The following is a 24,763-nucleotide window of genomic DNA, read 5'->3' as shown; positions in this document are numbered from 1 at the left end:
TACAATGTTGTATTAATTTCTGCTGTACAGAAAGATTCAGTTTATATATATATATACACACACACACACACATTCTTTTTCATATTCTTTTCCACTGTGGTTTATCTCAGGATATTAAATTAATTTCCTGTGCTATACAGTAGAACCTTTTTTACCATTCAGTATATAATAGCTTACGTCTGCTAACCCCAGCCTCCCACTCCATCCCTCTCCCACTACCCCTCCCCTTGGGGACCGCAGATCTGTTCTCTATGTCTGTGAGTCTGTTTCTGCTTTGTAGGTAGGTTCCTTGGTATCACAGTTTAAATTCTACGTACGAATGATATCATATGGTATTTGTCTTTCTGATTTACTTCATTTAGTATGATAATGTCTAGTTATATCCATGTTGCTGCAAGTGTCATTATTTTGTGTTTCTCTTATGGCTGAGTACTATTGCATTGTGTAATTGTGTATATATGTACTACCTATGTGTGTGGGTATATATATACACATATGTAGTGTACGCATATATGTATGCCTCATAGTATTATGAGGCATGAGGGTGGACTGACCCTGAAGGAGAGGCCCAGATAGTGTTTTAATTACAAAATTTTTACCTTTCTGTCCCAAGTTGTTACTGTTTCATTTTCAGAAGTGAAATCTCCCTTCTAGCCTGTTGTAACAAGTAAACATGGATATAGTTTGGTCAAATTCCAGACAAAACAAAACCATCCACTGGAATTTTGAGATGAATTTATTCAATCTATTTATCATATGGAAAGGAGTGACTTTTTTAGAATATTGTATTCCATTAAAATAATGTGGTATTGCTATACACTTAATATTCTTTTCATGTATATCTTCAGGGAAAGACTTGCCTTACTTAGAATAGCCAATGTATATGTTTTTTAGCTAATTTTAAAGGTATTTTATGTACTTTGTTGTTACTGTGAATGGGATCTTTCTTATCACATTATATAAAAATAACACTCCTTATTTTTATTAAGAGAAGAGCAATGTGACCAATGTAGAAAAAGTTAAGTTAAAATCTCTTATAATTTGTACTCTTCAGAAAAAAACCCTGACCTTTGGTGTATATCATTCCTGTGTATAATATTTATATGTATGTGTCTTATATAAAGTGACAGTTCACATGATGGGCTTCCCCGATGGCTCAGCAGTAAAGAATTTGCCTGCGATGCAAGAGACTTGGGTTTGATCCCTGAGTCAGGAAGATCCCCTGGAGGAAGAATGGCAACCCACTCCATTGTTCTTGCCTGGAGAATCCCATGGACGGAGAAGCCTGGTAGGCTGCAGTCCATGGGTCGCACAGAGTCAGACACGACTGAAGCGACTTAGCAGCAGCAGCAGCATATAATTGGAATCATACCATATGTAGCCTTTTCAAATAGGTTTCTTTCATTTAGTAAATATACATTTTAATTTCCTCCTTCTCTTTTCATGGCTTGATAGTTCATTTCTTTTTAGTGGTGAATCATATTTCACCATAGCGAAGTACCACAGTCTTTTTTTATTTATTCAACTGACTTTAGGTGGTGTGCTTGGTTACTCCCAAGTTTTGGCAATTATAAATAAAGCTGTTATAAACATTCATGTGCAGATTTTTGTGCAGACATCTGTTTTCATTTTTTTTCTGTAAATGCCAAGGAGCACAAATTCTGGGTCACATGGTAAGAGTATGTTTATAGAAACCATCGATTTGTCTTCCAAAGTGTCTGTACGATTTTGCACCTCTGCCAGCAATGTATGAAAGTTCCTGTTGCTCCATACCCTCTCCAGCATTTGGTGTTGTCAATGTTCTGGATATTGACCACTTTAATAGATGTGTAGTGGTATCATTATTTTTTTTTATTGCAGTATAGTTGCTTTTTTAAATATAATTTTATTTATTTATTTATTTTTGGCAGTGCTGGGTGTTCGTTGCTGCATGGACTTTGCTCTAGTTGTGGTGAGCGGCGCTGCTCTCCAGCTGTGGTGTGTGGGCTTCTTATCGGGATCGCCTCTCTTGTTGGGGAGCACGGGCTGTTAGGGCTTCAGTCATTGTGGCTCCTGGGCTCCGGAGCACGGGCTCAATAGTTGTGACACATGGCCTTAGTTGTTCTGATCTTCTCGGACCAGGGTTGACCCCACGTCTCCTGCATTGGCAGGCAGATTCTTTACCGCTGAGTCACCAAGGAAGTCCTCATTATTGTTTTGGTTTGGATTGCCCTCATGACGTATGATGTGGAGCATCTTCTCATCTGTTTACTTCATACCTGTATTTTCTTTGGTGAGATGTCCATTAAGATCTTTAGCCCCTTTTAAATCAGGTTGTTTATTTTTTTTATTGAGATTTGAGTTCCTTCCTTACATATCTTGGTAGCAATCTTTATATATATATATATTGCAAATGTTTCTTCCAATCTGTTGCTTATCTTTTCATTCTCTTGACATTATCTCTCTCAGAGAAGAAGATTTTAATATTAATGAAGTCCATCTATTCAGTTGATGCATTGTGATATTTCTGGACCAGCAAGGATCATACCATTGATTGGTAGTTGTGTTAGTCATTCTGTTATCCATAACGGTGGTATTTATGAGATTAAAGTGCTGTTGTAATCCTTCATAATTACCTTTGTATTTTAATAGTGAATAATGCACTTGTGCAAATGATGCTTCTTTGTTGGTAATCAGTTCTTTTTCCTGAAGACATATGATGACCTAGTAGACATTATTTTTAGAAGATATTTTATTGTATGAATATTGGCATTTCTGAATAGTTTTATAATTTACATGTACAGAGTCTATGTACCTTTTCTAACCTCATTTTGTTATACGACAGCCACTGGTGGCTGAGATGGTCAATTATCTGCCTGCAATGCAGGAGACCTAGGTTCAATTTCTGGGTCAGAAAGATCCCCTGGAGAAGGGAATGGCTACCCACTCGAGTATTCTTGCCTGGAAAATCCCATGGATAGAGGAGCCTGCTGGGCTACAATCCATGAGGTTGCAGAATCGGATATGACTAAGTGACTAACACATACACATGCAGTACAATACTAGTTTAGAAGTTCCTCAGTCACACCAATCACGTTGGAATTGCTCACTGCTGCTGCTGCTAAGTCATTTCAGTCGTGTCCAACTCTGTGCGACCCCATAGACGGCAGCCCACCAGGGTCCCCTGTCCCTGGGATTCTCCAGGCAGGAACACTGGAGTGGGTTGCCATTTCCTTCTCCAATGCATGAAAGTGAAAAGTGAAAGTGAAGTCGCTCAGTTGTGTCCGACTCCTAGCGACCCCATGGACTGCAGCCTATCAGGCTCCTCTGTCCATGGGATTTTCCAGGCAAGAGTACTGGAGTGGGGTGCCATCACCTTCTCCAGGAATTGCTCACTAGAGGCTCCCATATTGGATGGTAAGGAGATAGACCATTTTCATCATCACAGGTAGTTCTGTTGGACAGTGTGGTTCTAGAACATAAGCAGTTGTGATTAAACAGTCATTTTGCGTGATTTCTTTTTACTTTGCAGTAATTACTAAAATACTAAAAGAAAAAATTAAGAAATGCAGTGAAAGTATTTGTTTCCCTACTGTTATCTTTTGTTTCTTAGTGATTTATGTTCAAGTAATAGTTACGACTACAGCTGAAGGAGTTAAGTATGCTCACCATCTGCTCAGCTAAATGCGAAATACAATTGGCAGAGCAGTTGCCTAACATTGGTCCATCATGATGTTGGTCTTCTTGGACATGCCAGTAGTAATAGGCTCTATTAGTCACAGCAGTGGGCAGTTCAGCCGAAATAACTTTTCTGCATAGATCTCATTCTTATAACTTGTCTATTTAAAATTCCTAATTTTTATCCTCTTTTGGCAAGGGCAGAAGGCTGGGCTTCACTGGTGGTTCAGAAGGTAAAGAATCTGCCTGCAATACAGGAAAACCGGGTTTGATCCCTGGGTCGGGAAAAGAAGCTGGAGAAGGAAATGGCAACCCACTCCAGTATTCTTGCCTGGGAAAGACCATGGACAGAGGAGCCTGATGGCCTACAGTCCATGGGTCACAAGAGTTGGACATGACTTAGCAACTAAACCCCCACCACCATTGGTAGAAGGCTACACCAGAGAGACACATTTGGAGAGACAACACAGGAGAGTAAAGGCCTGGAAGATTTGCTCTAAGATTGGCTATTTAATTTTCTTCTTTCATTGACATTGTAATTATAGAATAAACTTCATTGCTACAGAAACAGTGTTTGCTCCAAATTATTTTTTTAAAGGCTCACATTAATTCAGGCAACATTTAACATAGGCTTTCATATGTTTATAACACATATTACTTCAGTTTACTGTTATAGTAATGATAACTTAATGATATAGTATCATTTGAAATTGGTTTGAAAAGCATCTGGAAATATATTTTATAGTTTAATCTTGGTATTGGAAAAATCTATCGTTTGCCTGCTATTAACGTCTTTTTTTTAGGTTTCTTGCAGTGTTTGAATGTTGAGAAGGTATAGTTGTTTAAACTCTGTTTAGATGGCGGGAATTTGTACAAACAGGATGGTTAATATATAATGGGTAAACACAGATATTGGTTTGGTGATTGCATGTAAATCTATTTTGAGTTGTTCTTTGAAGTAGAAAAGTCCAGTTCTCATGGGTAGTTATTGTTTAGGTCTTTCCCTATTTGGAGGCTAATTTAGAATCTAAATGTAAATTATATTGGGAAGATAGGGTGAGTTTCCATATGCAGTGGCCCGCATAGGTATTTCTAAAAAAATGGTAGAAGGTGATTCTAACTATAGTCTATACTTAAGTAAAGCAGAAGAGTAGAGGAAACATGAGCCATTCTGTGCACTTGTCCTTTGCACCTGAGTTGCAAGTACAACTCAGAGAGGACAGTCAAGGACACAGTCACTCAGCAGCCATCTCGTTCACAAGTATTTACTGAGATTCAGTTAACCCTCTTGAACTTTTGTATTAAAGGTTTCTCTTTTAGATAATGCCCTGAAATGAGTCAGCAAATTGATATAAATTACATAAACAGAGTTGGCCAGGATACTTAAGGGTATTTAGATAAAGGAGAAAGTCACGTTAAAAGTCATTTTTTTCTCTTGTGGAAAAACTTATTTTCTATAGAATTACTACTTGAAAGGATGATTTTCTGATACATAATCTTTCTTTGGTATGCTTTTGTTGTACTTGGGGAATGTTGCTGCTGTGATAAAATGATTTTAAAAGAGACATACATGCTGATATACCCCAAAATAAGGGTATTAACATTGGTCTTCTTGGACATGCCAGTAGTAATAGGCTCTATTAGTCACAGCAGTGGGCAGTTCAGGGTATGGGATTAACATTGATGTTCAATTAAAAGATATACAAAGGTTTCATAGATGGCTTATAGCTCTTATTCAATGAAGAGAGTTTTTTTTTTCAAATTCAATCTTACAGGTTTCATTTCAAATTAGAAAAAAAAAAATGAGTTCTCTATTGTTGTTCCAAAGCTGATACATTTTAAATCTATTTCAGTTTATGGCAGTCTTACTGTCAATTCTATATTTTAAGAGACACCTTTCAGAAATGAAGAGACAGAACATATACTGGGATAATTTTTTAAAGCCATCCCTAGGCAAAGTACTGGATCATCAGATCCTGTGAGAAAGCATCTTTGTGATAGTTTTGAATGGTGAGGATTGCTGTCTGTTTTAAGCAGTTTTCTGGTTGTCATTTCAGCTATGAAGTCTTACACTCCGTATTTCATGCTCCTGTGGAGTGCTGTTGGGATAGCCAGGGCTGCCAAAATCATCATCGTGCCGCCAATTATGTTCGAAAGCCATATGTACATTTTCAAGACACTAGCCTCGGCCTTGCATGAGAGAGGCCACCACACAGTGTTCCTCCTCTCTGAAGGCAGAGACATCGCGCCATCTAATCACTACAGCCTCCAGCGCTACCCAGGGATCTTCAACAGTACCACCTCGGATGCTTTCCTGCAGTCCAAAATGCGGAATATTTTCTCTGGGAGATTGACAGCAATCGAACTGCTTGACATACTGGATCACTATACCAAGAACTGTGACATGATGGTTGGCAACCACGCCCTGATTCAGGGTCTAAAACAGGAGAACTTTGATCTGCTGCTGGTGGACCCTAATGACATGTGTGGATTTTTGATAGCTCATCTCTTGGGGGTTAAATATGCTGTATTTTCAACCGGCCTTTGGTATCCTGCTGAAGTGGGCGCTCCTGCACCCTTGGCTTACGTCCCAGAGTTTAACTCACTCCTCACAGACCACATGAACCTGCTGCAAAGGATGAAAAACACCGGCGTTTACCTCATTTCCAGAATAGGGATCAGCTTTCTGGTTCTTCCCAAATATGAAAGGATCATGCAGAAATACAACCTGCTGCCGGAGAAGTCCATGTATGACTTGGTCTACGGGTCCAGCTTGTGGATGCTGTGTACAGACGTAGCCCTGGAGTTCCCGAGACCCACCCTGCCTAATGTTGTTTATGTAGGAGGAATCCTAACCAAACCGGCCAGCCCGCTACCAGAAGTAAGGTTTGCTGAACTCCTTGGTGATCTTTTCTTAATATCAATGTCAGTTTGCCAGTTTGGATTTTTAGAAGACAGAGGATTGGGTATTGTTGGGTAATAGATGCTATTCTAAAAAGTGGTTAAGAAACAGAACCTGCCAAGGCCCTTTTATTTGTGGGTACCCCACTCCTCTGGAACGCATTCCTGCTTTGAATGAGCATTTCCGTAACACCAGGAGGCCACTGTGCCTTATGGTCAGTAGACTCTCTGAGAAGTAGATTTTTGATTAAGTTACAACTCTGAGAGGAATGGAGTTAGAGAGTTCATTTTAATGAGTGTAAGTGATTTCACTTTTAAGTAAACATAGAGTTCCTTCTGATCTCCCCCAGAAAGCACAAACACAAGTCTCTACGTCCAGGTTAGGTCCTGGGAACTCAAATAAGAACAATGTTAGTAGTGGCTCTTCTTTCAGCAGTCATGACCACTAAACAGTTTATGTCCAGCAATGAAAATGAGGTAGTAACTTCCATCAGACTAGGATGCTGATTTTAAGTTAGTAAAACTATTTAAAGAAATCATGTCTCACTGTGATTTCATGTCAGGATGGAAGTAATTACATTTTAACAAAACCTGTTTACTCTCCGAGTCAAACCTGATTTCTTCTTTCTGGCTGAGCTGTCAACAAATACACTTGTGTTCTATACTTCATCCTAGTTTGCCCCCCCCCCCTTTTTTTTTCAATTATGTATCTCAAAACCTGTAGGAGCCATGTTGCATATCTGTTGTTGTGGGGGGAATTTCCAGCCTCAGGTTGACTCTGGATTTAAACTCAACCTCTGGTGGCATTTATCAGAAGTGTAGGGCCTGTTCTGTGGTTTTCTCTACCACAACTGTTTCTACTCTTAAAATTCTTGAAGCAGCCACTCACAACAACAGTCAAAGTGTTCGTTTCCAACTCTGGTCACTACATTAAAGAAATCTGCCAGAGTCTTGAGGAAGAGTCAGTCTAGATTTTCTCCTATAGGTGTCACATAAGCACAATCTCTGGCAGAATTTTCTCTTGGGGAAATAAGGTGATTGGGATATAGCCTGTAGATTTCTCTCATGCCTGCATTAGAAGCACATTTAATAAATAACACTCTGATATATTTCATGGAACATGAAGAGATAGAACTTGCCAGATCTTTGACCTATAAACCCTAGATTGCCACTTTTGAAGACAGTGAGAGAGAGCAGTTGTTCTTTCTGACGCCAGCTGTAAAGAATAAAGGTTAATCTCAGGCTGTCTCAGCCATTATCAAGCCCACTTGGAAAATTTAATTAGTCTCTCTCAGAGTCACTGTGTGATGTATTACCCCTTTCCTAAAAGTGTCTAGAATCAAACTTCAGAAATAGCTTATAAAAGTCCCAGAACCAAGTTTATCTCTACCTGAACTGAGCCATTCCTAATGTCGGGCATATTGGCCCTGCTCCCTTCAAGTCTTCATCTTTTCCCAACCAGAGCACTGCCATTTTGCCTGTTCCTTTGAATTTTTGTTTGAATACTGTCTCCCCTCTTTATATGGAAGAAGGAATTAGTGACGTTCATTTTTCCTGTATTATAGCAGCTTGAACTGTAAGTACAGAACACTATTGTATGCTTAGTAAAATAGCGTGGGTCCTTATGGCTTCATTACAGTAGTCCCTCCTTATCTGTAGCTCAGTTATCCTCGATCAACCATAATATGAAAATATTAATTGGAAAATTCCATAAATCAACAATGTGTAAGTTTTAAATTGTACATTGTTTTGAGTAGTGAAGTATGATATCTTATATGGTCCAGCGCAGTCCTGCTCCATTCTGCCCTGAATCCCCATCCATCCACGTGGTCTGCTTCTGACCTCCAGCCAACGGCATCATCATGGCTCTGTGATCCAGCATCACCTTGAGCAGATGATCCTCCTGCTGTCGCCTAACTCTGTATCGTAACGCCTGTGTCATTGACCTTACTCTGTCTGGTCATGTCTTATCTCATGTCATCACACGAAGGGAGAGTAGAGCCCAATAAGATATTGAGAGAAACCACATTCACATAATGTCTATTGCAGTGTATTGTGATCTATTTTATTTTTAGTTATTATTGTTGATACCCTACTGTGCCTGATTTGTAAATTAAGCTTCATCACAGGTATGTATGTGTAGGAAAGAGCATGGTATATATAGGGTTCAGTATTATTTAAGATTTCGAGCATCCCCCGGGGGTCTTGGAACATATGTCACGTGGATAAACTGGGTTACTGTATACTTTGTTTTACTTTAAAAGCATCTTTTGCGTGGTTTTTGGAACTTCCTATAATGTTATTATCCAGGATGTTTTCTGACTTGCCATGATTTCTAGTTTGGCACCAGTTTGACCCAATTTGTGGGCTTCCCTGTTCTTTTTTTCCTCTCTGGGCATTTTGTAATTATTCTTTTGAATATGTGCTCCTTATTTACAATTACTGCTTTGGCTCCGACAGGTGTCACACTCAGAAATATACACATCTGGCATGAGTATGTGTTAGGTATGTGAACCTAGATAAGTATATTTTGTGTGTGTGTGCTCGCTCAGTCATGTCTGACTTTCTGCATCCTGTTGGACTATGGCCCACCAGACTCCTCTATTGCTGGGATTCTCCAGGCAAGAATATTGGAATGGGTTGCCGTTTCCTCCTCCAGGAGATCTTTCCAACCCAGGGGTCGAACCCGCATCTCCTGTGTCTCCTGCATTCGGGCAGGTTCTTTACCCACTGAACCATCAGGGATAAGTATATTATTATCATTGAAAATCTGTGAGGTTATAAAGTGTGAAGGGCCGTTTTCACTTCAGTGTTCCATTTACAAAGTTCTTCAATAGGGAGAATTTTGAAGAATGGTGGGTCTTATTTGTTCATATTTTCCCTACCCTTGTGAGGTTTTATATGCTTTGGAACACGTGCATTTCTATTGAGATTTCTCTAGTAGATTTGTTTGATACAATACACTGTACCTCAGCGTTGTAAAAGTTAATGAGTTTCTCAAATGCCTGTATTATTTACAGGTCACAGTTGTGACAGTAAGATAATAGAGCCCACAAGTGGCCTCTTAGAACACATGATTCACTAATAACACCTTAATTGTTAACTGCCTTGGTGTCTTACCCTGGCAGTGCCTTAAGTTTTCCAGATGTCTAGAAATGATTTGACAGTGAGACTTCTTTTCATAGCCTGGGATAAAAAGGTAGAGAAAATGTCTAAAAGACATGTTTTCAGAGGCTTTCACAATGTTTGAGCCTAAAGAAACTCTAGAGAGCGTCTAGTTCAGCTCCACTTTTCCACCTCAAAATATCGGAAGTGACCCATTCACTTGTCACATATGAGATTAAAAGGATTTGAGTGTCTCATCCAGGCCACACAGTTTGTGGCACAGCCAGGTGAAACACGGATCGTGTTCCTATGAATTAGATATTTTGTCAAGATGCGTGCACTCTCGTTACTCATTTTACTCATTTACACATTTATAGCATATTCAAGGAACTTCCCTGTAGCTTGTACCGGTAAGAATCTCCTTGCAATGCAGGAGACCTGGGTTCAATCTGTGGGTCGGGAAGTTCCTCTGGAGAAGGGAATGGCAACCCCCTCCAGTATTCTTGCCTTGAGAAGCCCATGGACAGAGGAGCCTGGTGGGCTACAGTCCTCGGGCTTGCAAAGAGTTGGATACGACTGGGCAACTAAGCACAACATATTCAAAACTATGCAGAGACAGTTTCACTCATCTTTATTTGATAGCTCAAAGATTGTGAGGACTTAATATGATAGTCAAGTCACATCATTTTTACCCCTCCTTAGAGGAAGAAATGGCAACCCTCTCCAGTATTCTTGCCTAGGAAAACCAATGGACAGAGAAGCCTGGCAGGCTACAGTCCATGGATTGCCAAGAGTCGTGCCTGACTGAGAGACTAACACTTGTGTTTCAGAGATTTAATGATAGAAATCAGCCAGAATCCAGATCCTTTTGATTACAAAATGTTGTCTTGGTGTAGAGTGAAGAAATGGTCTACACTGATAATCGAATGATTTCTAAATGCATGTACCTGACTCATCATGCTATTTACTACCGACTGCCTACAATAGGAGTAATGACTTTTAGAGGAAGAGGTTTAGATTGGACTGTATCCATATTGCGGCTTATCTGTATCATTACAGTGCGGTAGAGAACATAGGAACAATTTTTTTTTAAAAGTTTACTTCCACCAGGAAGGAAGTCTGTAAATAGTCCCCCATTTGACTAGATCCTTCAAGTATTAAATGTGGATGAAGTAAATAATAACATCTAGTAGGGGGTGACTATAGCTTTTAGTAGTTTGTGACTAGGAGGTAATAATAATAATACTCCCAAAGAATAGTACATTTACTTAGGGAGTCTTTTGATTATTAAAATTCACATGTTCGAGGTGATAAATTTTAGGTGATTTCCCATTGGCAGAAAGTGGTCTAGTCCTGCTACGCTGCTGATCTCTGCCACTTTTCAGCTTCTACAGCCCTGAACTATCGTTGCACCTAACAGATTGTATCTTAATTATTGGTTTTTCACATGGTTTTCTCCCCTACTATGGTGTGGATGCCTTAAAGGGTAGACAATAAGGTGGATAACCTTTGTACCCTGAGTGCCTGGAAAATGGTAGTCATTCAATAACTGTTTAAAATTAAATGCATCAAATAGAAATCGTTGCCAAAAAATAGGGGATTCAGTGAGTATAACAATATTGTTAATATTATAACCATTATTTGTTTATTCCAAATTTATGTTCAGATGCCATTGCAGCCATTAAGTAACCTAACATTCCAAGTTCTTACAGTGAATTAGGATAGCTACTTAATGATATGATATTGAGAAAAGACGATCATCTCACTGCTCATTACCCAGTTGGTGAGCTAAATGGTCCCTAGTGTGTTCCAGATATGAAATAGGGCCAGTAGTGCTCAGGCACTATTGCTGTGTTAAGATGGCTTGGGAGGGTATGACCCTCATCTGGTTGGACTGCTACTGCTGCTGCTGCTAAGTCGCTTCAGTCGTGTCCGACTCTGTGCGACCCCATAGACAGCAGCCCACCAGGCTCCCCTGTCCCTGGGATTCTCCAGGCAAGAACACTGGAGTGGGTTGCCATTTCCTTCTCCAATGCATGAAAGTGAAAAGTGAAAGTGAAATCACTTAGTCGTGTCCGACTCCAGCGACCCCATGGACTACAGCCTACCAGGCTCCTCCATCCATGGGATTTTCCAAGCAAAAGTACTGGAGTGGGGTGCCATTGCCTTCTCCAGGGGCTTTATTGCCAGGCTAGGGGTGTGAAAGGCATTTTCATTGCACCATTTGTACAGACATTTTTTTAAATTAGGGAAACAGTCCTGGGGAGAGATACAGATAAGATAAAAAGATGAACAGAGATAAGAAAGAGCCAGAGCCCAAGGACTGGGTCATGAGATCCTCACTGTTGTTCATTTTGTCATTTGCCAGAACTCCCTCACAGAGAAAGGTTTGGTGGCGGCGGGGGGTTGGGGGGGGGGAAGAGACATTGTGCAACAGATTCATTAGATTAACCCACTTGTGAACAGATCAGGTTATGAGAAGAAGAATAAAACTGAGGAGCAAAACAGTGGCTTTTTACATGTAGTTTTCATTGAGTAACCTAGAAGCCTTTCCTTATTATTACATATGGAAATGGAAAGCTGACTTCCCCTAGAGTGAATGAATGTCTAGGCTGAGTTATGTATGGGACCACAGTTACTGGGGCTAACAGACTGATCCAGGGTTGCAGCAAATATGGGAAATTATGGTGATGGACAGGGAAGCCTGGTGTGCTGAAGTCCATGGGTCACAAAGAGTCAGACACGACTGAGTGACTGAACTGAACTGAAGGCTATTTAAATAGTTGCTTATAAATTATTTCTTGAAATATAAAGCTAGAGATAGGATTATAACTATTGTATTATATTGATTAAATTGTCTTCTTTTAAGTAGGTATAATTTAATCTATATGTTTCATAGTTGGTTCTTAATTTTGGATACCATCACCTACAAACAATTTTTTAGGGTGTCTTTATTCATGTGCTATATTGGTAGCTATGCAGGGATCAGAAGATTGAGAACTATAACATTTGCAAGAGATGAATGATTTAATTTCAACTACTAATTCTTAGCTGAAAGATTCACCACAACATGATAGTTGGGCATAAATAATAGATTCCCTGTGGGATTTTATAGGCTTCCTAGGTGGCTCAGTGGTAAAGAATTTACCTGCCAAATACTGGAGATGCAGAAGACACAGGTTCAGTCCCTGGGTTGGGAAGATCCCCTGGAGGAGAAAATGGCAACCCGCTCTAGTATCCTTGCCTGGAAAAATCCCATGAGAAGAGGAGCCTGGTGGGTTATATAGTCCATAGATTCGCAAAAGAGTCGGACAGGACTGAGTGAAAGAGCCATGGTACTTCATTAATGTAAAATGTTGCAGATATTTCTTGCAGAAGTTTTGTAGGTGGATCATATATTTTGTCTTTATTTTGTAGTGAGAAACCAGATTACCTAAGTGAATCTATCCAGGAAGTAAATTGGGCAGTGTTGCAACCATCAACAAGTTACTGTTTACTTCACTGATAGGGAAGTTTTCTAAGCAGCGCTGTAGTTTTGAATAGCTTATCAGTTGCTTCTGTAAGCATTATAGGCTTGGAAGAGTTTTCTGATACTTTTAGAGAGTATATAATTGAAAGTGCAGTCTGACATAATTTTTAAACGCCTTTCTTCCTCTGCTATTGAGTATTTAAGCTTTAAGATGCCCAGTAGAGTTATTCATTTAGATGTTAGACAGTGGTGATGTCAAGGAAAATGTATTTTAACTGATCATATTTACAAATAGTAATTCTCACAATTAAATAGTTGTTCCGGTTTTTTTAGAAAAATATTTTTCACAAATACTCTCATTCCAAGCCAAACAGTTCTAGTTTGGAAATGCAAATCGCTACTGTCCATGAGTTTGTCATTTTTTTCAGTTTGTCCATGAGTTTGAGTGCAGATTTTGACATAAAGGACCGAGTGAGCCTGAGCTTCTGAAGAAGTGGTGGCTCTGGAGACAAGCCACCCATTTCATAGTTTTGTTTACGGAATTTTTTATACCAAAATGTCCAGGGGCTGTGGCAAAGTAGCCAGATGGAAAAACATGGGCTTTTTCAGCCAAATGGCCCTGGGCTTTAATCTTGGCCTTAATAAGACTTGGAGAGGGAGGGTGTCAGCCTCCTTAAAGTGAGGATGGCAGTGCCTACTTCAGAGGGTTTCGGGGAATGAGAGCCGTGGCAATGCCTGGTGGGAATAGTTCTTGTTCTTATTATTGTTCCAACAACTCTCGTTACTGAAGATGAGCTCTGGTTACTAAATCACCCTCACCTGCTATCTTCCACCTGGCAAACAGAAGAATGGTTTCAGAGGGGGAGGAAGTGTCTATGGCATCACCCCTACTCACTTCAGGGGTTGGCCCTTGGTCCTTCTCCTTCCATCTTGGGGACGTTTATTTCCCTTTCCTTCATCCTCTTTCTCACTGAAGTAGAAGGAAAAGAGCAAGTGAACTATATGGGGATTGGACATCTGAGCCTTAAGAAATGAGCAGAAGCTGACAGGTGTGTCCTGTTCAGGGAGTGCCCTCCTGGTGCTTCCAGATGCTGGCTTCTTTAGGCTCAGTGATGTTATCTGTGGATTTTCAGTCCTTTAAATGGAGGGGCAGTGACGCCAGCCCTGTTCTGCAGGCTCCATCCTTGTTCCTTTCCCTCCTCTGTGCTTCTCATTCCTGTCGGACCTAAGGAGACACTCTGAACAAATAAATACCTGCCTCCTAGCCAAAGATTCTACCCAGATTCTCCTCCACACTCCGACCCTGATGCACTAGATTATTAGATAACCCTGTACTGGTGGCTCAGATGGTAAAGAATCTGCCTGCAATTCAGGAGACCCAGGTACGATCCCTGGTTTGGGAAGATCCCCTGGAGAAGGGAATGGCTACCCACTCCTGTATTCTTGCCTGGGAAATTCCATGGAGGAACCTTGCAGGTTACAGTCCATGGGGTCACAAAAAGTCAGACATGAGCTTCAAAAAAAAAGTTTGAAATTTTCTTCTAAGATCTGAGGTGCAGACTCTGCAGTCAACTTCAGTGTTTATCCTTACTTGTGCCTAGATCTCTTTAAGCTGTGCAAGTTGTTGCTTCTGTCTGATTCTTTCACTCTCCACAGTATAGTTCATATCAGAATCCCATTACATTCTTGTTAAAACACGTATTGGAGGGCTAGTTAGGAGGCCTGAGATGGGCCTTACTCATTTGTAACAAGTTCCTAGGTCATGATGAGGCTGCTGTTGCTGGTCTAAGGACTAACCACACTACGGGAACCACTGACCTAGATTCAGACGATCTGCACGAATTATACATTTTAATTACAGCCTGTAATATATTTTATCTGAGAATAATCTTTTCCTCATCATTATAGGGTTTTTTCTCTTCTAGAAAATTACTTTCAGTATAAATTGTACCACCATAAATGTATATATGTATGTAGATTTCAAGGACTAGGAGAGCCATGGATTCCATTGTATATCTGGAGAACTCATTACCTTATCATTTTGTTTTGTGAAATTATGATGATGCTGTTGATGTATCAGCACTTTCTGTAGGAAGCAGGTCTAAATAGAACATCCATGTGCAGCCATGTTAATAGTAGGTAAGGTCTTCAGAACTAATATCCTTTAACTCTACTCCCTATTTTCCTTTATCTCCACCACTATTTTTTTAATAACACTCTAAAAATATTTTATCTCAGGTTAATATACAGCATTGGATCAAAGCAGGCTGTGATTTTAAAGTCATATTACATAAATGCCCTTTTCTAAAATTCTAAGAAGTCATGTGCTAGCTTTTATGTCCAATCCTTTGTCCAAAATCTAGTAACAAGCAGAGTGTTAGCGTTCTGTAAATGCTCACTACCCATCAAAATTTTTTTGTATTTATAAGATGTCAATATATCTCTTATAAATAAAACAAAGTGAGGGTTTGGGTTTTAGAGTCAGTCTTTGTATTAGCTTGCTTATTCAGAAAATGCAGCTGACCATTGACAACACACGGGTTGGGATGTTGACCCTCTGTGCCCTCAAAATCCACATGTAATTTATAGTAATATCTGTGTACACAGTTCTTCTTTATTCAAAGTTCCTCATTTGTGGATTCAACTGACCATGGATCATGTACTATGGTACTATTTAGTATTGAAAAAAATCAGTGTAGAAGTGGATCCATGTAGTTCAAACCCATGTTGTTCAAGAGAAACCTGTATTTTTTACACTGTGACAACCACTTTTATCTTTTTACTTTGAAGGCATCTCTCTTATAAATCAGCAAACCCTGAGCATGCACATAAGCCAAAACTGGTCCCTGCCTGATAAACCTAGTGTTGTCCTGGGCCAAGAGTGGCTTTATAATGGGTATTTTTGTAGCAGGCAAACAGGACAGATAGCCAAAGAGAGATAGGCATTGAAGTAGTGGGGTGGACTTTTTCAGGTACTTCTTAACCCAGAATACATTCTTATTCCCCTGAAATCAGAGTCTAGAAAGCTGCTCCTCACACCGTGCGGATAAAGCGTCATTTCACCAAGCAGGGAAAAGTGTGGCAAGGGCTCTCACAGTGCCTGTACTCAGTGGTAGGAACTGGGCACCCAAGGAGAGATGATAAAACTGTACAGACCAGGACCCTGCGTGCTGGTGCTGGAAGGCCTGTTCTTTAGATCCTGATAACGAAGCAGTTGCAGCCCAAGAGACCTTCTGCACAATTAAAACCCAGCTGTGCTGCCAGCCGCACGCTGCCTGGACCAGCACAGCATACACATTCCTCCACCGTTGTCTTTCGGCTTTCTGTCAAGGTGTATTTTTGTAAAGCAGCATTTATCGCTGTTGTAGGAATCACGGTTAGTGGGAGAGTCAAGATTTCTGATTCTATCAGTATAAATGCAGTCAGTTAATTAGCCTTTTAACAGAGCATTTGTTTTAGAAAGTGCTGTGAGAGAGAGAGAGAGGCATGAGACAGAGAAAGCATGTCTGCTTTTTTCCTTAAAATGTTTGTCCACCTGAAAGAGCAGAGTGCCTATTAAAATGGTCATTTTCTTAGATTATTTCATATGGATGACTTTTTGTCAGAGTGACTTTTGCAAGAGTTACGGTGTTCAAACGCAAGAGGGGAAAACTTAATGTCATGAATAGTTTCCCTCAATGTGCTTCTCTCTTTTTCCTCCTAGATGTATGATACAGTAAGAATAAACCTGGCAAAGTGAGCTGACCTGATTTTATACTTCTTTGAATATAGTAACTACTTAATAATTGTCTGTTGCTTTGAATTGCTTTATGCTCAATTAGATCTAGAGAAAAGTCCTTTTGATAGTATCTGAAAAGATTTCAGCTGCATAGATCTCTAAGAAAATCACCAGGTTCTGAAAAACTGAAGACCTTTCAGAAAGAGTAGCGGAAGAAACTCTCTGAGAACAGGGTTCCCAGTTTAGTCATCATTTATATCCCACCCACTTTCATACCTAGTTCTGCAGCACTTTGCAAAGCATAGGCCCTTATACATATATTTTGAATTAATATAATTTCAAGTTGTAAAAGCTGGTTCATTTGCCCAGGTTATTTAGCAAAACTGGGATAAAATGTTTTTAAATGGTAAATTCCCAGAGCTTTTATCAGTAAAAAGCAGCTCACATGGCTTGATAAATATTATTAAAATCCTGAGGCTAATAGTTAATTTCCTTGCCTAGCATTGTTAGCCCAGTGTGAGCAACAGTTAAACTAACTTAAGGTTTTCTTTTCAGTGGAAAGTCCATTGAGAACTTCTCCTTGTGTGTGACAGGGCAAACGTTTTGCAAAACACAAAGGGATGGCCACTCATAGAAAGGATAGATAGCTCTCTAGTTATATATTCAGGGCATGTTTTTTGAGTGCCCAGTATGTGCCTGGCACCAGGTTAGCAATGTTAAGTGCAAATCATACTTTCTTCATTTGTGCTTGTTGTTCAGTCGCTAAGTCGTGTCCAGCTCTTTGCAGCCCCATGGACTGCAACACGCCAGGCTTCCTGGTCCTTCACTGTCTCCCTGAGTTAGCTCAAACTCATACCCATTGAATCAGTGATGCCATCCAACCATCTCATCCTCTGTCGCCCCCTTCTCCTCCTGCCCTCCATTTTTCCCAGCATCAGAGTCTTTTCCAATGAGATGGCCCCTTGCATCAGGTGGCCAACATGTTGAAGCTTCATTTTAAGCCTCAGTCCTTCCAATGAATATTTCAGGGTTGATTTCCTTTAGGATTGACTGGTTTGATCTTGCTAGCCAAGGGACTCTCAAGAGTCTTCTCCAACACCACAGTTCAAAGGCATCTAGTCTTTGGCGCTCAGCCTTCTTTACGGTCCAGTTCTCATGTCTGTACATGACTATGGGAAAACCATAGCTTTGACTATATGGATTTTTGTCGGCAAAGTGATGTCTCTGCTTTTTAATACACTGTCTAGGTTTGTCGTACTTTTCTTCCAAGGAGCAAGCATCTTTTAATTTCATGCCTGCAGTCACTGTCCATAGTGGTTTTGGAGGCCAAAAAAATAAAATCTGCCACTGTTTCCATTTTATTCCCCATCTATTTGCATGAAGTGATGGTACTGAATGCCATGAATGTAATTTTTTGAATGTTGAGTTTTAAGCCAGCTTTTTCCACTCTCCTCTTTTACCTTCATCAAGCGCTGCTTATAGTCTAAGAGGAGAAATGACTAGAAAAGAGGTAGATGGATAATAAGATGCACAATTTTGATGCTGAACTACCAGCAAGGAAACCAGTGGGGTGCAATGATAGAGAACAGGAGTCTTCTCGGGTGACTGGGTAGAATCTCAGGAGAAGGTGAAGCCACAGGGCGGAAAGCTTTCCTGGCAGGGGACCCACCTGTCCCCAGGTAGGGAGACACCTGCACTTTGAAAGATCAGTGAAGCTGAAGCGCTGAAGGCCTGAGACTTGGGCAGGTGGTTCAGCTGGGTTTGGAGAGGTGAGCAAAGAGCCTGTCACTACAAGGGGTATAGATTTCACTGAATAGTCAAAGTGTTAGTTGCTCAGTTGTTTCTGACTCTTTGCGACCCCATGGACTGTAGCCCACCAGGGTCCTCCGTCCATGGGATGCTCCAGGCAAGAATACTGGAGTGGGTTGCTATGCTCTCCTCCAGGGGATCTTCTTAACCTAGGGATCAAACCTGGGTCTCCTGCATTGGCAGGCGGATTCTTTACCATCTGAGCCAGTGGATTTCACCAAATGAGTTAAAACCTGATGGGGTTTGCATTTAGAAAGACTCCCTCTGGTTACTTTGTGAAGATAGTATTATAGAAGAGAAAGTGAGAAGCTGGGAGGACCAGTTGAGTGCATGTTGCTGAAGCTCAGGAAGGAGATGGGTTGATGAATGTGGATGTGGTGAGAGAGAGATGATTCCAAATGCACTGGGAGGTAGAATTAACTAAGGTCCAATCTGGGGAGTGGGGACACTTTCAAACAGCCAGGTTTCCTGCTTAAATAACCAGGAGGGGGCATTTGCTGGATGGAAAGACTAGGGAATGAACAGATTTTTGAGGGAAAACACATTGTTCAGTTTGGGACATACTGAATTTGAGAAACCTGTGTATCTCTGAAGATGGATTTGATAGGAAAGGCCAGACTTGCTATTCAAATGTGGGGATGATCTTCAAGAAGACTGTACCGAAGCGGTGGGAAAAAAATGAGGTTACTAACAGAGAGGTGTAGAAAGAGAAGAGGACTTAGGTTTGAGTCCCCAGGCCTCAACCATGTAGAGGTTGGTTAAAGGCAGAGGAACCTCCAGGAACTCTGAGAAGTGTCAGCACCTGAGATGTGAAGCATAACCAGGAAAAAGGCATGTTTTAGGATCCAAGGAATGGGTATTTCTGGAAGCGAAGTCCATCAGTTATCACTGCTACCAAATCAGGTGTTCCCATGTGTTAGTTGGAGGCATATAAACGTGGTCGTATATATCACTGGACAGCTTTAGTTGTTGCTAAGTAGGTAATTGCTTAATCAGTATACAAGAACCTATGATCTCTTTGGGGCTTCCCCAGTGGCTCAGTAGTAAAGAATCCGCCTGCCAATGCAGGAGATGTGGGTTCAGTCCCTGGGTCGGAAAGATCCTCTGGAGAAGGAAATGGCAACCCACTCCAGTATCCTTTCCTGTGAAATCCCATGGACAGAGGAGCCTGGAGGGTTACAGTCCATGGGGTCGCAAAGAGTCAGACAAAACTTAGTGACTAAACAACAACAATAATAAGTAGATAATAGCAGCAAAGTACTTTTTGTACTCATCTTTAACAATCAGCCTCACATCTGCTACTTCAGTCCACTGGTACAGTTGAAAGGGCACTCCTCGGAATCAGACGAATATATACAGTTGACCCTTGAACAATAGGAGTTTGAACTGGGTGGCTCCTCTTATGCCCTGATGTGGAGGAATCAGAATTACAGAGAGCTAACTATAAATTATACTGGTCTTATCAACAGCCGGGATGTTTGGCACCCCTAGCCTCTGGGTCAGAGGTCAGCTGAATATTCAGCATCCAGCTAGGCCCTGGGGAGATCACGTTCTCATTGTGGGCTCCCCTTCCTTTATCACCAAGCTGTGGGTGGGTGAGTGGGTGAGGGCTGAACTGGTCTTTAAAGTCTTCTTCCACTTCAGTGATGGTGGGAAATAGAACATTTTCAGCACCATACATACATTAAAATCCAGACTTTTATTCTTAACTTAAAACTTTTTATTTTTGATGCAATTAATGTTGACAGAATCAAAGTCAAGCAGACCTCTCTGTAGGTGTATTTTAAGTCGTAGTTCATTAAAGCGGAGGCTTGCAGAGAATGGATGAGGCATAGCTACAGAAGAGGATTGAATTTACAATTTACATATGGTGAACCTTTGATTTTTTGGTAAATCATAAAGAATAGTTATTAAGAGAAATAATTTTTGTGTTTCTCAACACTGATTAAATTTTTAAAATTAAAACACTGATAAAATTCAAATCATCATTTGGTTTTATTTTGTATAATACACAAGGTGCATTTTTCCCTTGGGAATATAATTGAATTGCCACTTTTATTGAAGAATACTTTCCCGAACTGGAATCTTAAGGAGAATTTTAGAACGCCTCAAACAATGCACATAATTTTTTTCCTGGCTTCAAAGATTATATCTTTTAGCTTTTTCATGATAATTTGTGAATGGATTTTGTAAAATATTCTTCTCAAAGGCAAAAACTGAAATCATAGGAAAATGCTGAAGGCCTTTGCAACTTGGTTTCATTTTGGTAAAGTTCATACTTAGTTGAATATTATGTAGAGTAGTAAAATGAGGGAATTTGGCCATTTTGCTGCCAAAACTTAGACGCATGAAAACTTGGGTTAGTTATATGTAGACATACATATAAGATTAATAATCAGTCATCTGAAGCACAAACTTATTTTCTGTTAAAAATGCCTCACCAAATAAGTTTTTATTTCTTTTACAACTTAGTTGATTTTTTTAAAAGTAACTTACTTCATGACTGAAACTTCAAATGAAGCTTATTTAATGGATCTTTACAGATTAAAAGGGTAGAAATTTATGCTGAAATGCAGTTTGGATCACTTTTCTCTTATAGAAAAGTCTCCATTGTTGTAAACTCTTTTAGAAAAGTGTTAGATGTTATGAGGACTAAAGTTGGGTAAAGATAAAAAGTGAAGTTATTTATCTATTAGTTTATTATGTGCAACTCATTTTTAGTTGAATGCTGAAAAGTTCATTTTTTTTCAAAAAATATATGGGCTTCCTATGATAATTTTTGAATATAGATAGTTTATCCCTCTAGGCTTGCTTAGGAATAAAATATTTTTTAAACTATGAAGACTTAATGGAAATCATATATAGTATGTTGTTTATGGATTAAATCAAGCCAGCTACCTAGCCTAGGCTTGTTTTTTTTTCCTAGTCCAAATAGCTTTTTAACAGAGATGAAAAATATTACATAGCTATTAGCTTTATGCATATCTTGTACATAATCAGTGCCTTTATTGATAACTTTACTTCTTTAAGCTGAATAGGGCCTCAAAAGTTTTATATTCAGTATTTGAGTACTTTTGTTTTTCTCTTTAAAAATCAGTATTAGGCACTACTGGTTACTACCAGCTGAAGCCTCACACAGCTGTGCGTTTAGCATTTAATCACACTAAGAATTGCTAATTAGAACATCACACTGGACAAAGCGAACCCAGTGGAGTTGAGACAATACCATTTTTGTTTGAGAAACATAAATAAATGATCTTTACGAAGTAGTCTTTTCATTAATAAGAATTTGTGCTGGGTTTGGAAAGTAGGTGATCTTTAGCAAAATGTTTTAACCCACTGGGAATGCTTTATCAATATCACCCTTTCTCAGTAACCTCGGTAGAATATGGCCAGCCTTAGTCAGAACTGTCAAGCTTACATATGGCTTTTCGATTCCTCTTTCAGTTTTTCACTTTGCTTACTCTGTTCCCTTTCAGCAGCAGCCTCAACTTGACATCCACCCCGCACTAAAGACACAGACCTTCTCCTGTGCTCCCCTTTGCCCTTTTGCCTTAATTTGAATCTCACTGCAGCCCCTTCGGTCAGCCTTACTCAGGCTTGGGTTGCCCAGTGCTCCCAAATCCCCTTCTCCGTTTCTTTGTAAAAGCCACCTTGTTTGCAGACCTTAGGTGCCGTTAGTTAGCTGTAGTGTAGAGGGAGAAGGCAATGGCACCCCACTCCAGTACTCTTACCTGGAAAATCCTATGGATGGAGGAGCCTGGTAGGCTGCAGTCCATGGGGTCACTAAGAGTCGAATAAGACTCAGTGACTTCACTGTCACTTTTCACGTTCATGCATTGGAGAAGGAAATGGCAACCCACTCCAGTGTTCTTGCCTGGAGAATCCCAGGGATGGGGGAGCCTGGTGGGCTGCCGACTATGGGGTCGCACAGAGTAGGACACGACTGAAGCGACTTAGCGGCAGCAGCAGCAGAGGAGGACTAATTTATTCAGTGCTGTGTTAATGGCTGATAACAATTTAACCTATTACCTTTCTAGGAGTAGTGAATATTTTATACTGAAATCAAAGGTCTAGTGACAGTAAGGCATACGTCAGAAGAATCAATATCAGCAGCATAATTAGTTTGGTTAGGAAAAGGGGAAGATAATGGTTCCAGAAAAATGAGAGAGTACACTCTGGGTGTCCCTAATACCAGTTCTTATTACCCACTCCCATGAATGATTATACTCTCAAAGGGTCTAACTTACCCTGGCAATGCAGCAATTTTAGCTTTTTATGGAATCAGATCTCACAGTCCTTATGAGTGACTGTGAGGAATGTTGTGGGGTCTGACATGGTGCTTATATAATGGGTGCTTAACACTCTTGTAGATTCCACGGATTAAATAAGCCAGACAAATAATATGTGGAGAAGTTAAGATGTGCAGAAAATATTTAAATGCATTGAAAATGTTTAAATGGCACAGATTTTGTGGAAAACACTTCCTGGTTTACAGTTATGCATTTGGGAAAGTACTGAAGTAGTGATTTTCTGAAGTTCAACAAATACCAGCTTCTTAGTTTTTTGTGGTTGTTTGCTTTGAGCTGGTGTAGACTAGTGCCACTCCAGTAATTCACATTATTAAACCTATGTCCTTGTAGTAACAGAAGACTTCTGGGTTGAGAGACTGAAGTGTCTCATGTCTGCCACTTACTAACTTTGTCATCTTGGGACTTGTCACCCAGACTTGCCAGTTGCACTTATCTTGTTTGTAAAAGGAGGGGGATAATAATGTTTTTGTCTGTATCAAAAAATGTTCATTGAAGATCTGTTGAAATGGTATTTGTTTTCTACAAAGGACAGAGTATTATATAAAAGATAATTGAGATATTACGTAGGAACTATACATTATGAATTAAAAAAAGCATATATTAAGATGAGCTGAATTTTTCAGAGAACATTTATTGGAGACCCAAAGATCAGAGTTTTAGTGCCATTTCTCCTACCAACTTCAGTAACAAACAGGCTTTTTTTCTGGCAGTATTGCTTATCTGGATGAGAACCAGGAGCTAAAATCTCAGTCAAAAAGACATTTGGGAAGCCACTATAAATGCCAAAATGTCCAGGAACTAAAATTCATGTATTCGACTCACAGTAGATGCCCTTAGACTTTCTTCCTTCACAGTGAATTCATTCTAATTATATACCTTTGAAACAGCTTAGTTATTTTATTTCTAAGACTCTGGAAGATTAAAAAAGCAAGTAAGTTTTTCATGTTGGCATGCCCAAAATCATGAAAAGTAACAATTAAATAATCTGATAGAAAAAGGATACCCTTCCAGAATAACTAGAAGAAGAATATAAATAACTCCAAGAGCATAGCCCCCTTGGGCTATTTAGTGTTGCAGACCCAGGACATCACTCTGTTATAGTGACGCAAAAACATAATTGAGCTCATATGTTATAGAAGTCGCTGTATAAGCAAAGAATAAGTGTCCCTAGCACCTTTTATGAGTCCATCCATCAACAATATGCTTTAGCTATCATGTAAATGAAAATACTCAGAAAGATGCAAATTCACAACAGGCTTCAGATAGTTTGTATTTTAATTTAGGTTAAGGGATCCAGAACTACTTCATCAAGGTAGGCCCAGTGTTTTCATTTGCAAGGGCTTCCCAGGTGGCAGTAGTGGTAAAGAACCTGCCTGCCAATGTAGGAGATGAAGAGAGTGGGTTCGATCCCTGTCTTGGGAAGATCCCCCGGAGGAGGGCATGGCAACCCACTCCAGCATTCTTGCCCGGAGAATCCAATGAACAGAGGAACCTGGCGGGCTACAGTCCAGTGAGGTCTCACAGAGTCAGACACAACTAAAGCAACTTAGCATGCCCATTCATTTGCAAAATGAAGAGCCTGGACTCTTTAAAATTAACTAATCTTTAAAATTACAGGCTAAAATATGTAGCTTCATATATCTCTTCTATAAGAATAATATTGTGCATTTTAAAATAGCCACATTTCTTGAAATCAATTTTTCCACAGAATATATCTGATAAAAGACAGGATGACATGCAGTACTTGCTTTATTCATGTAAAACCACTAAAAAAGCATTTATCTTTAAGGT

At 39.9% G+C, this 24,763-nt stretch overlaps 1 protein-coding gene across 1 annotated transcript in view; it reads left to right on the top strand.

Annotated features, from left to right (window-relative positions):
* UGT8 (UDP glycosyltransferase 8) overlaps window positions 1-24,763 on the top strand; it is a 109,988-nt gene that overhangs the window by 28,518 nt on the left and 56,707 nt on the right. The window contains exon 2 of the mRNA XM_070372914.1: window positions 5,715-6,538. Within this exon, the coding sequence (XP_070229015.1) occupies window positions 5,717-6,538 (822 nt within the window). The 5' untranslated portion in view covers window positions 5,715-5,716. The remainder of the gene's footprint in view (window positions 1-5,714; window positions 6,539-24,763) is intronic.

Source organism: Bos mutus, chromosome 6, assembly GCF_027580195.1.
Source record: "Bos mutus isolate GX-2022 chromosome 6, NWIPB_WYAK_1.1, whole genome shotgun sequence".
NCBI lineage: Eukaryota > Metazoa > Chordata > Mammalia > Artiodactyla > Bovidae > Bos > Bos mutus.
Note: the sequence above shows the minus strand (reverse complement) of the source record. Positions and strands in the feature narration are given on the sequence as shown.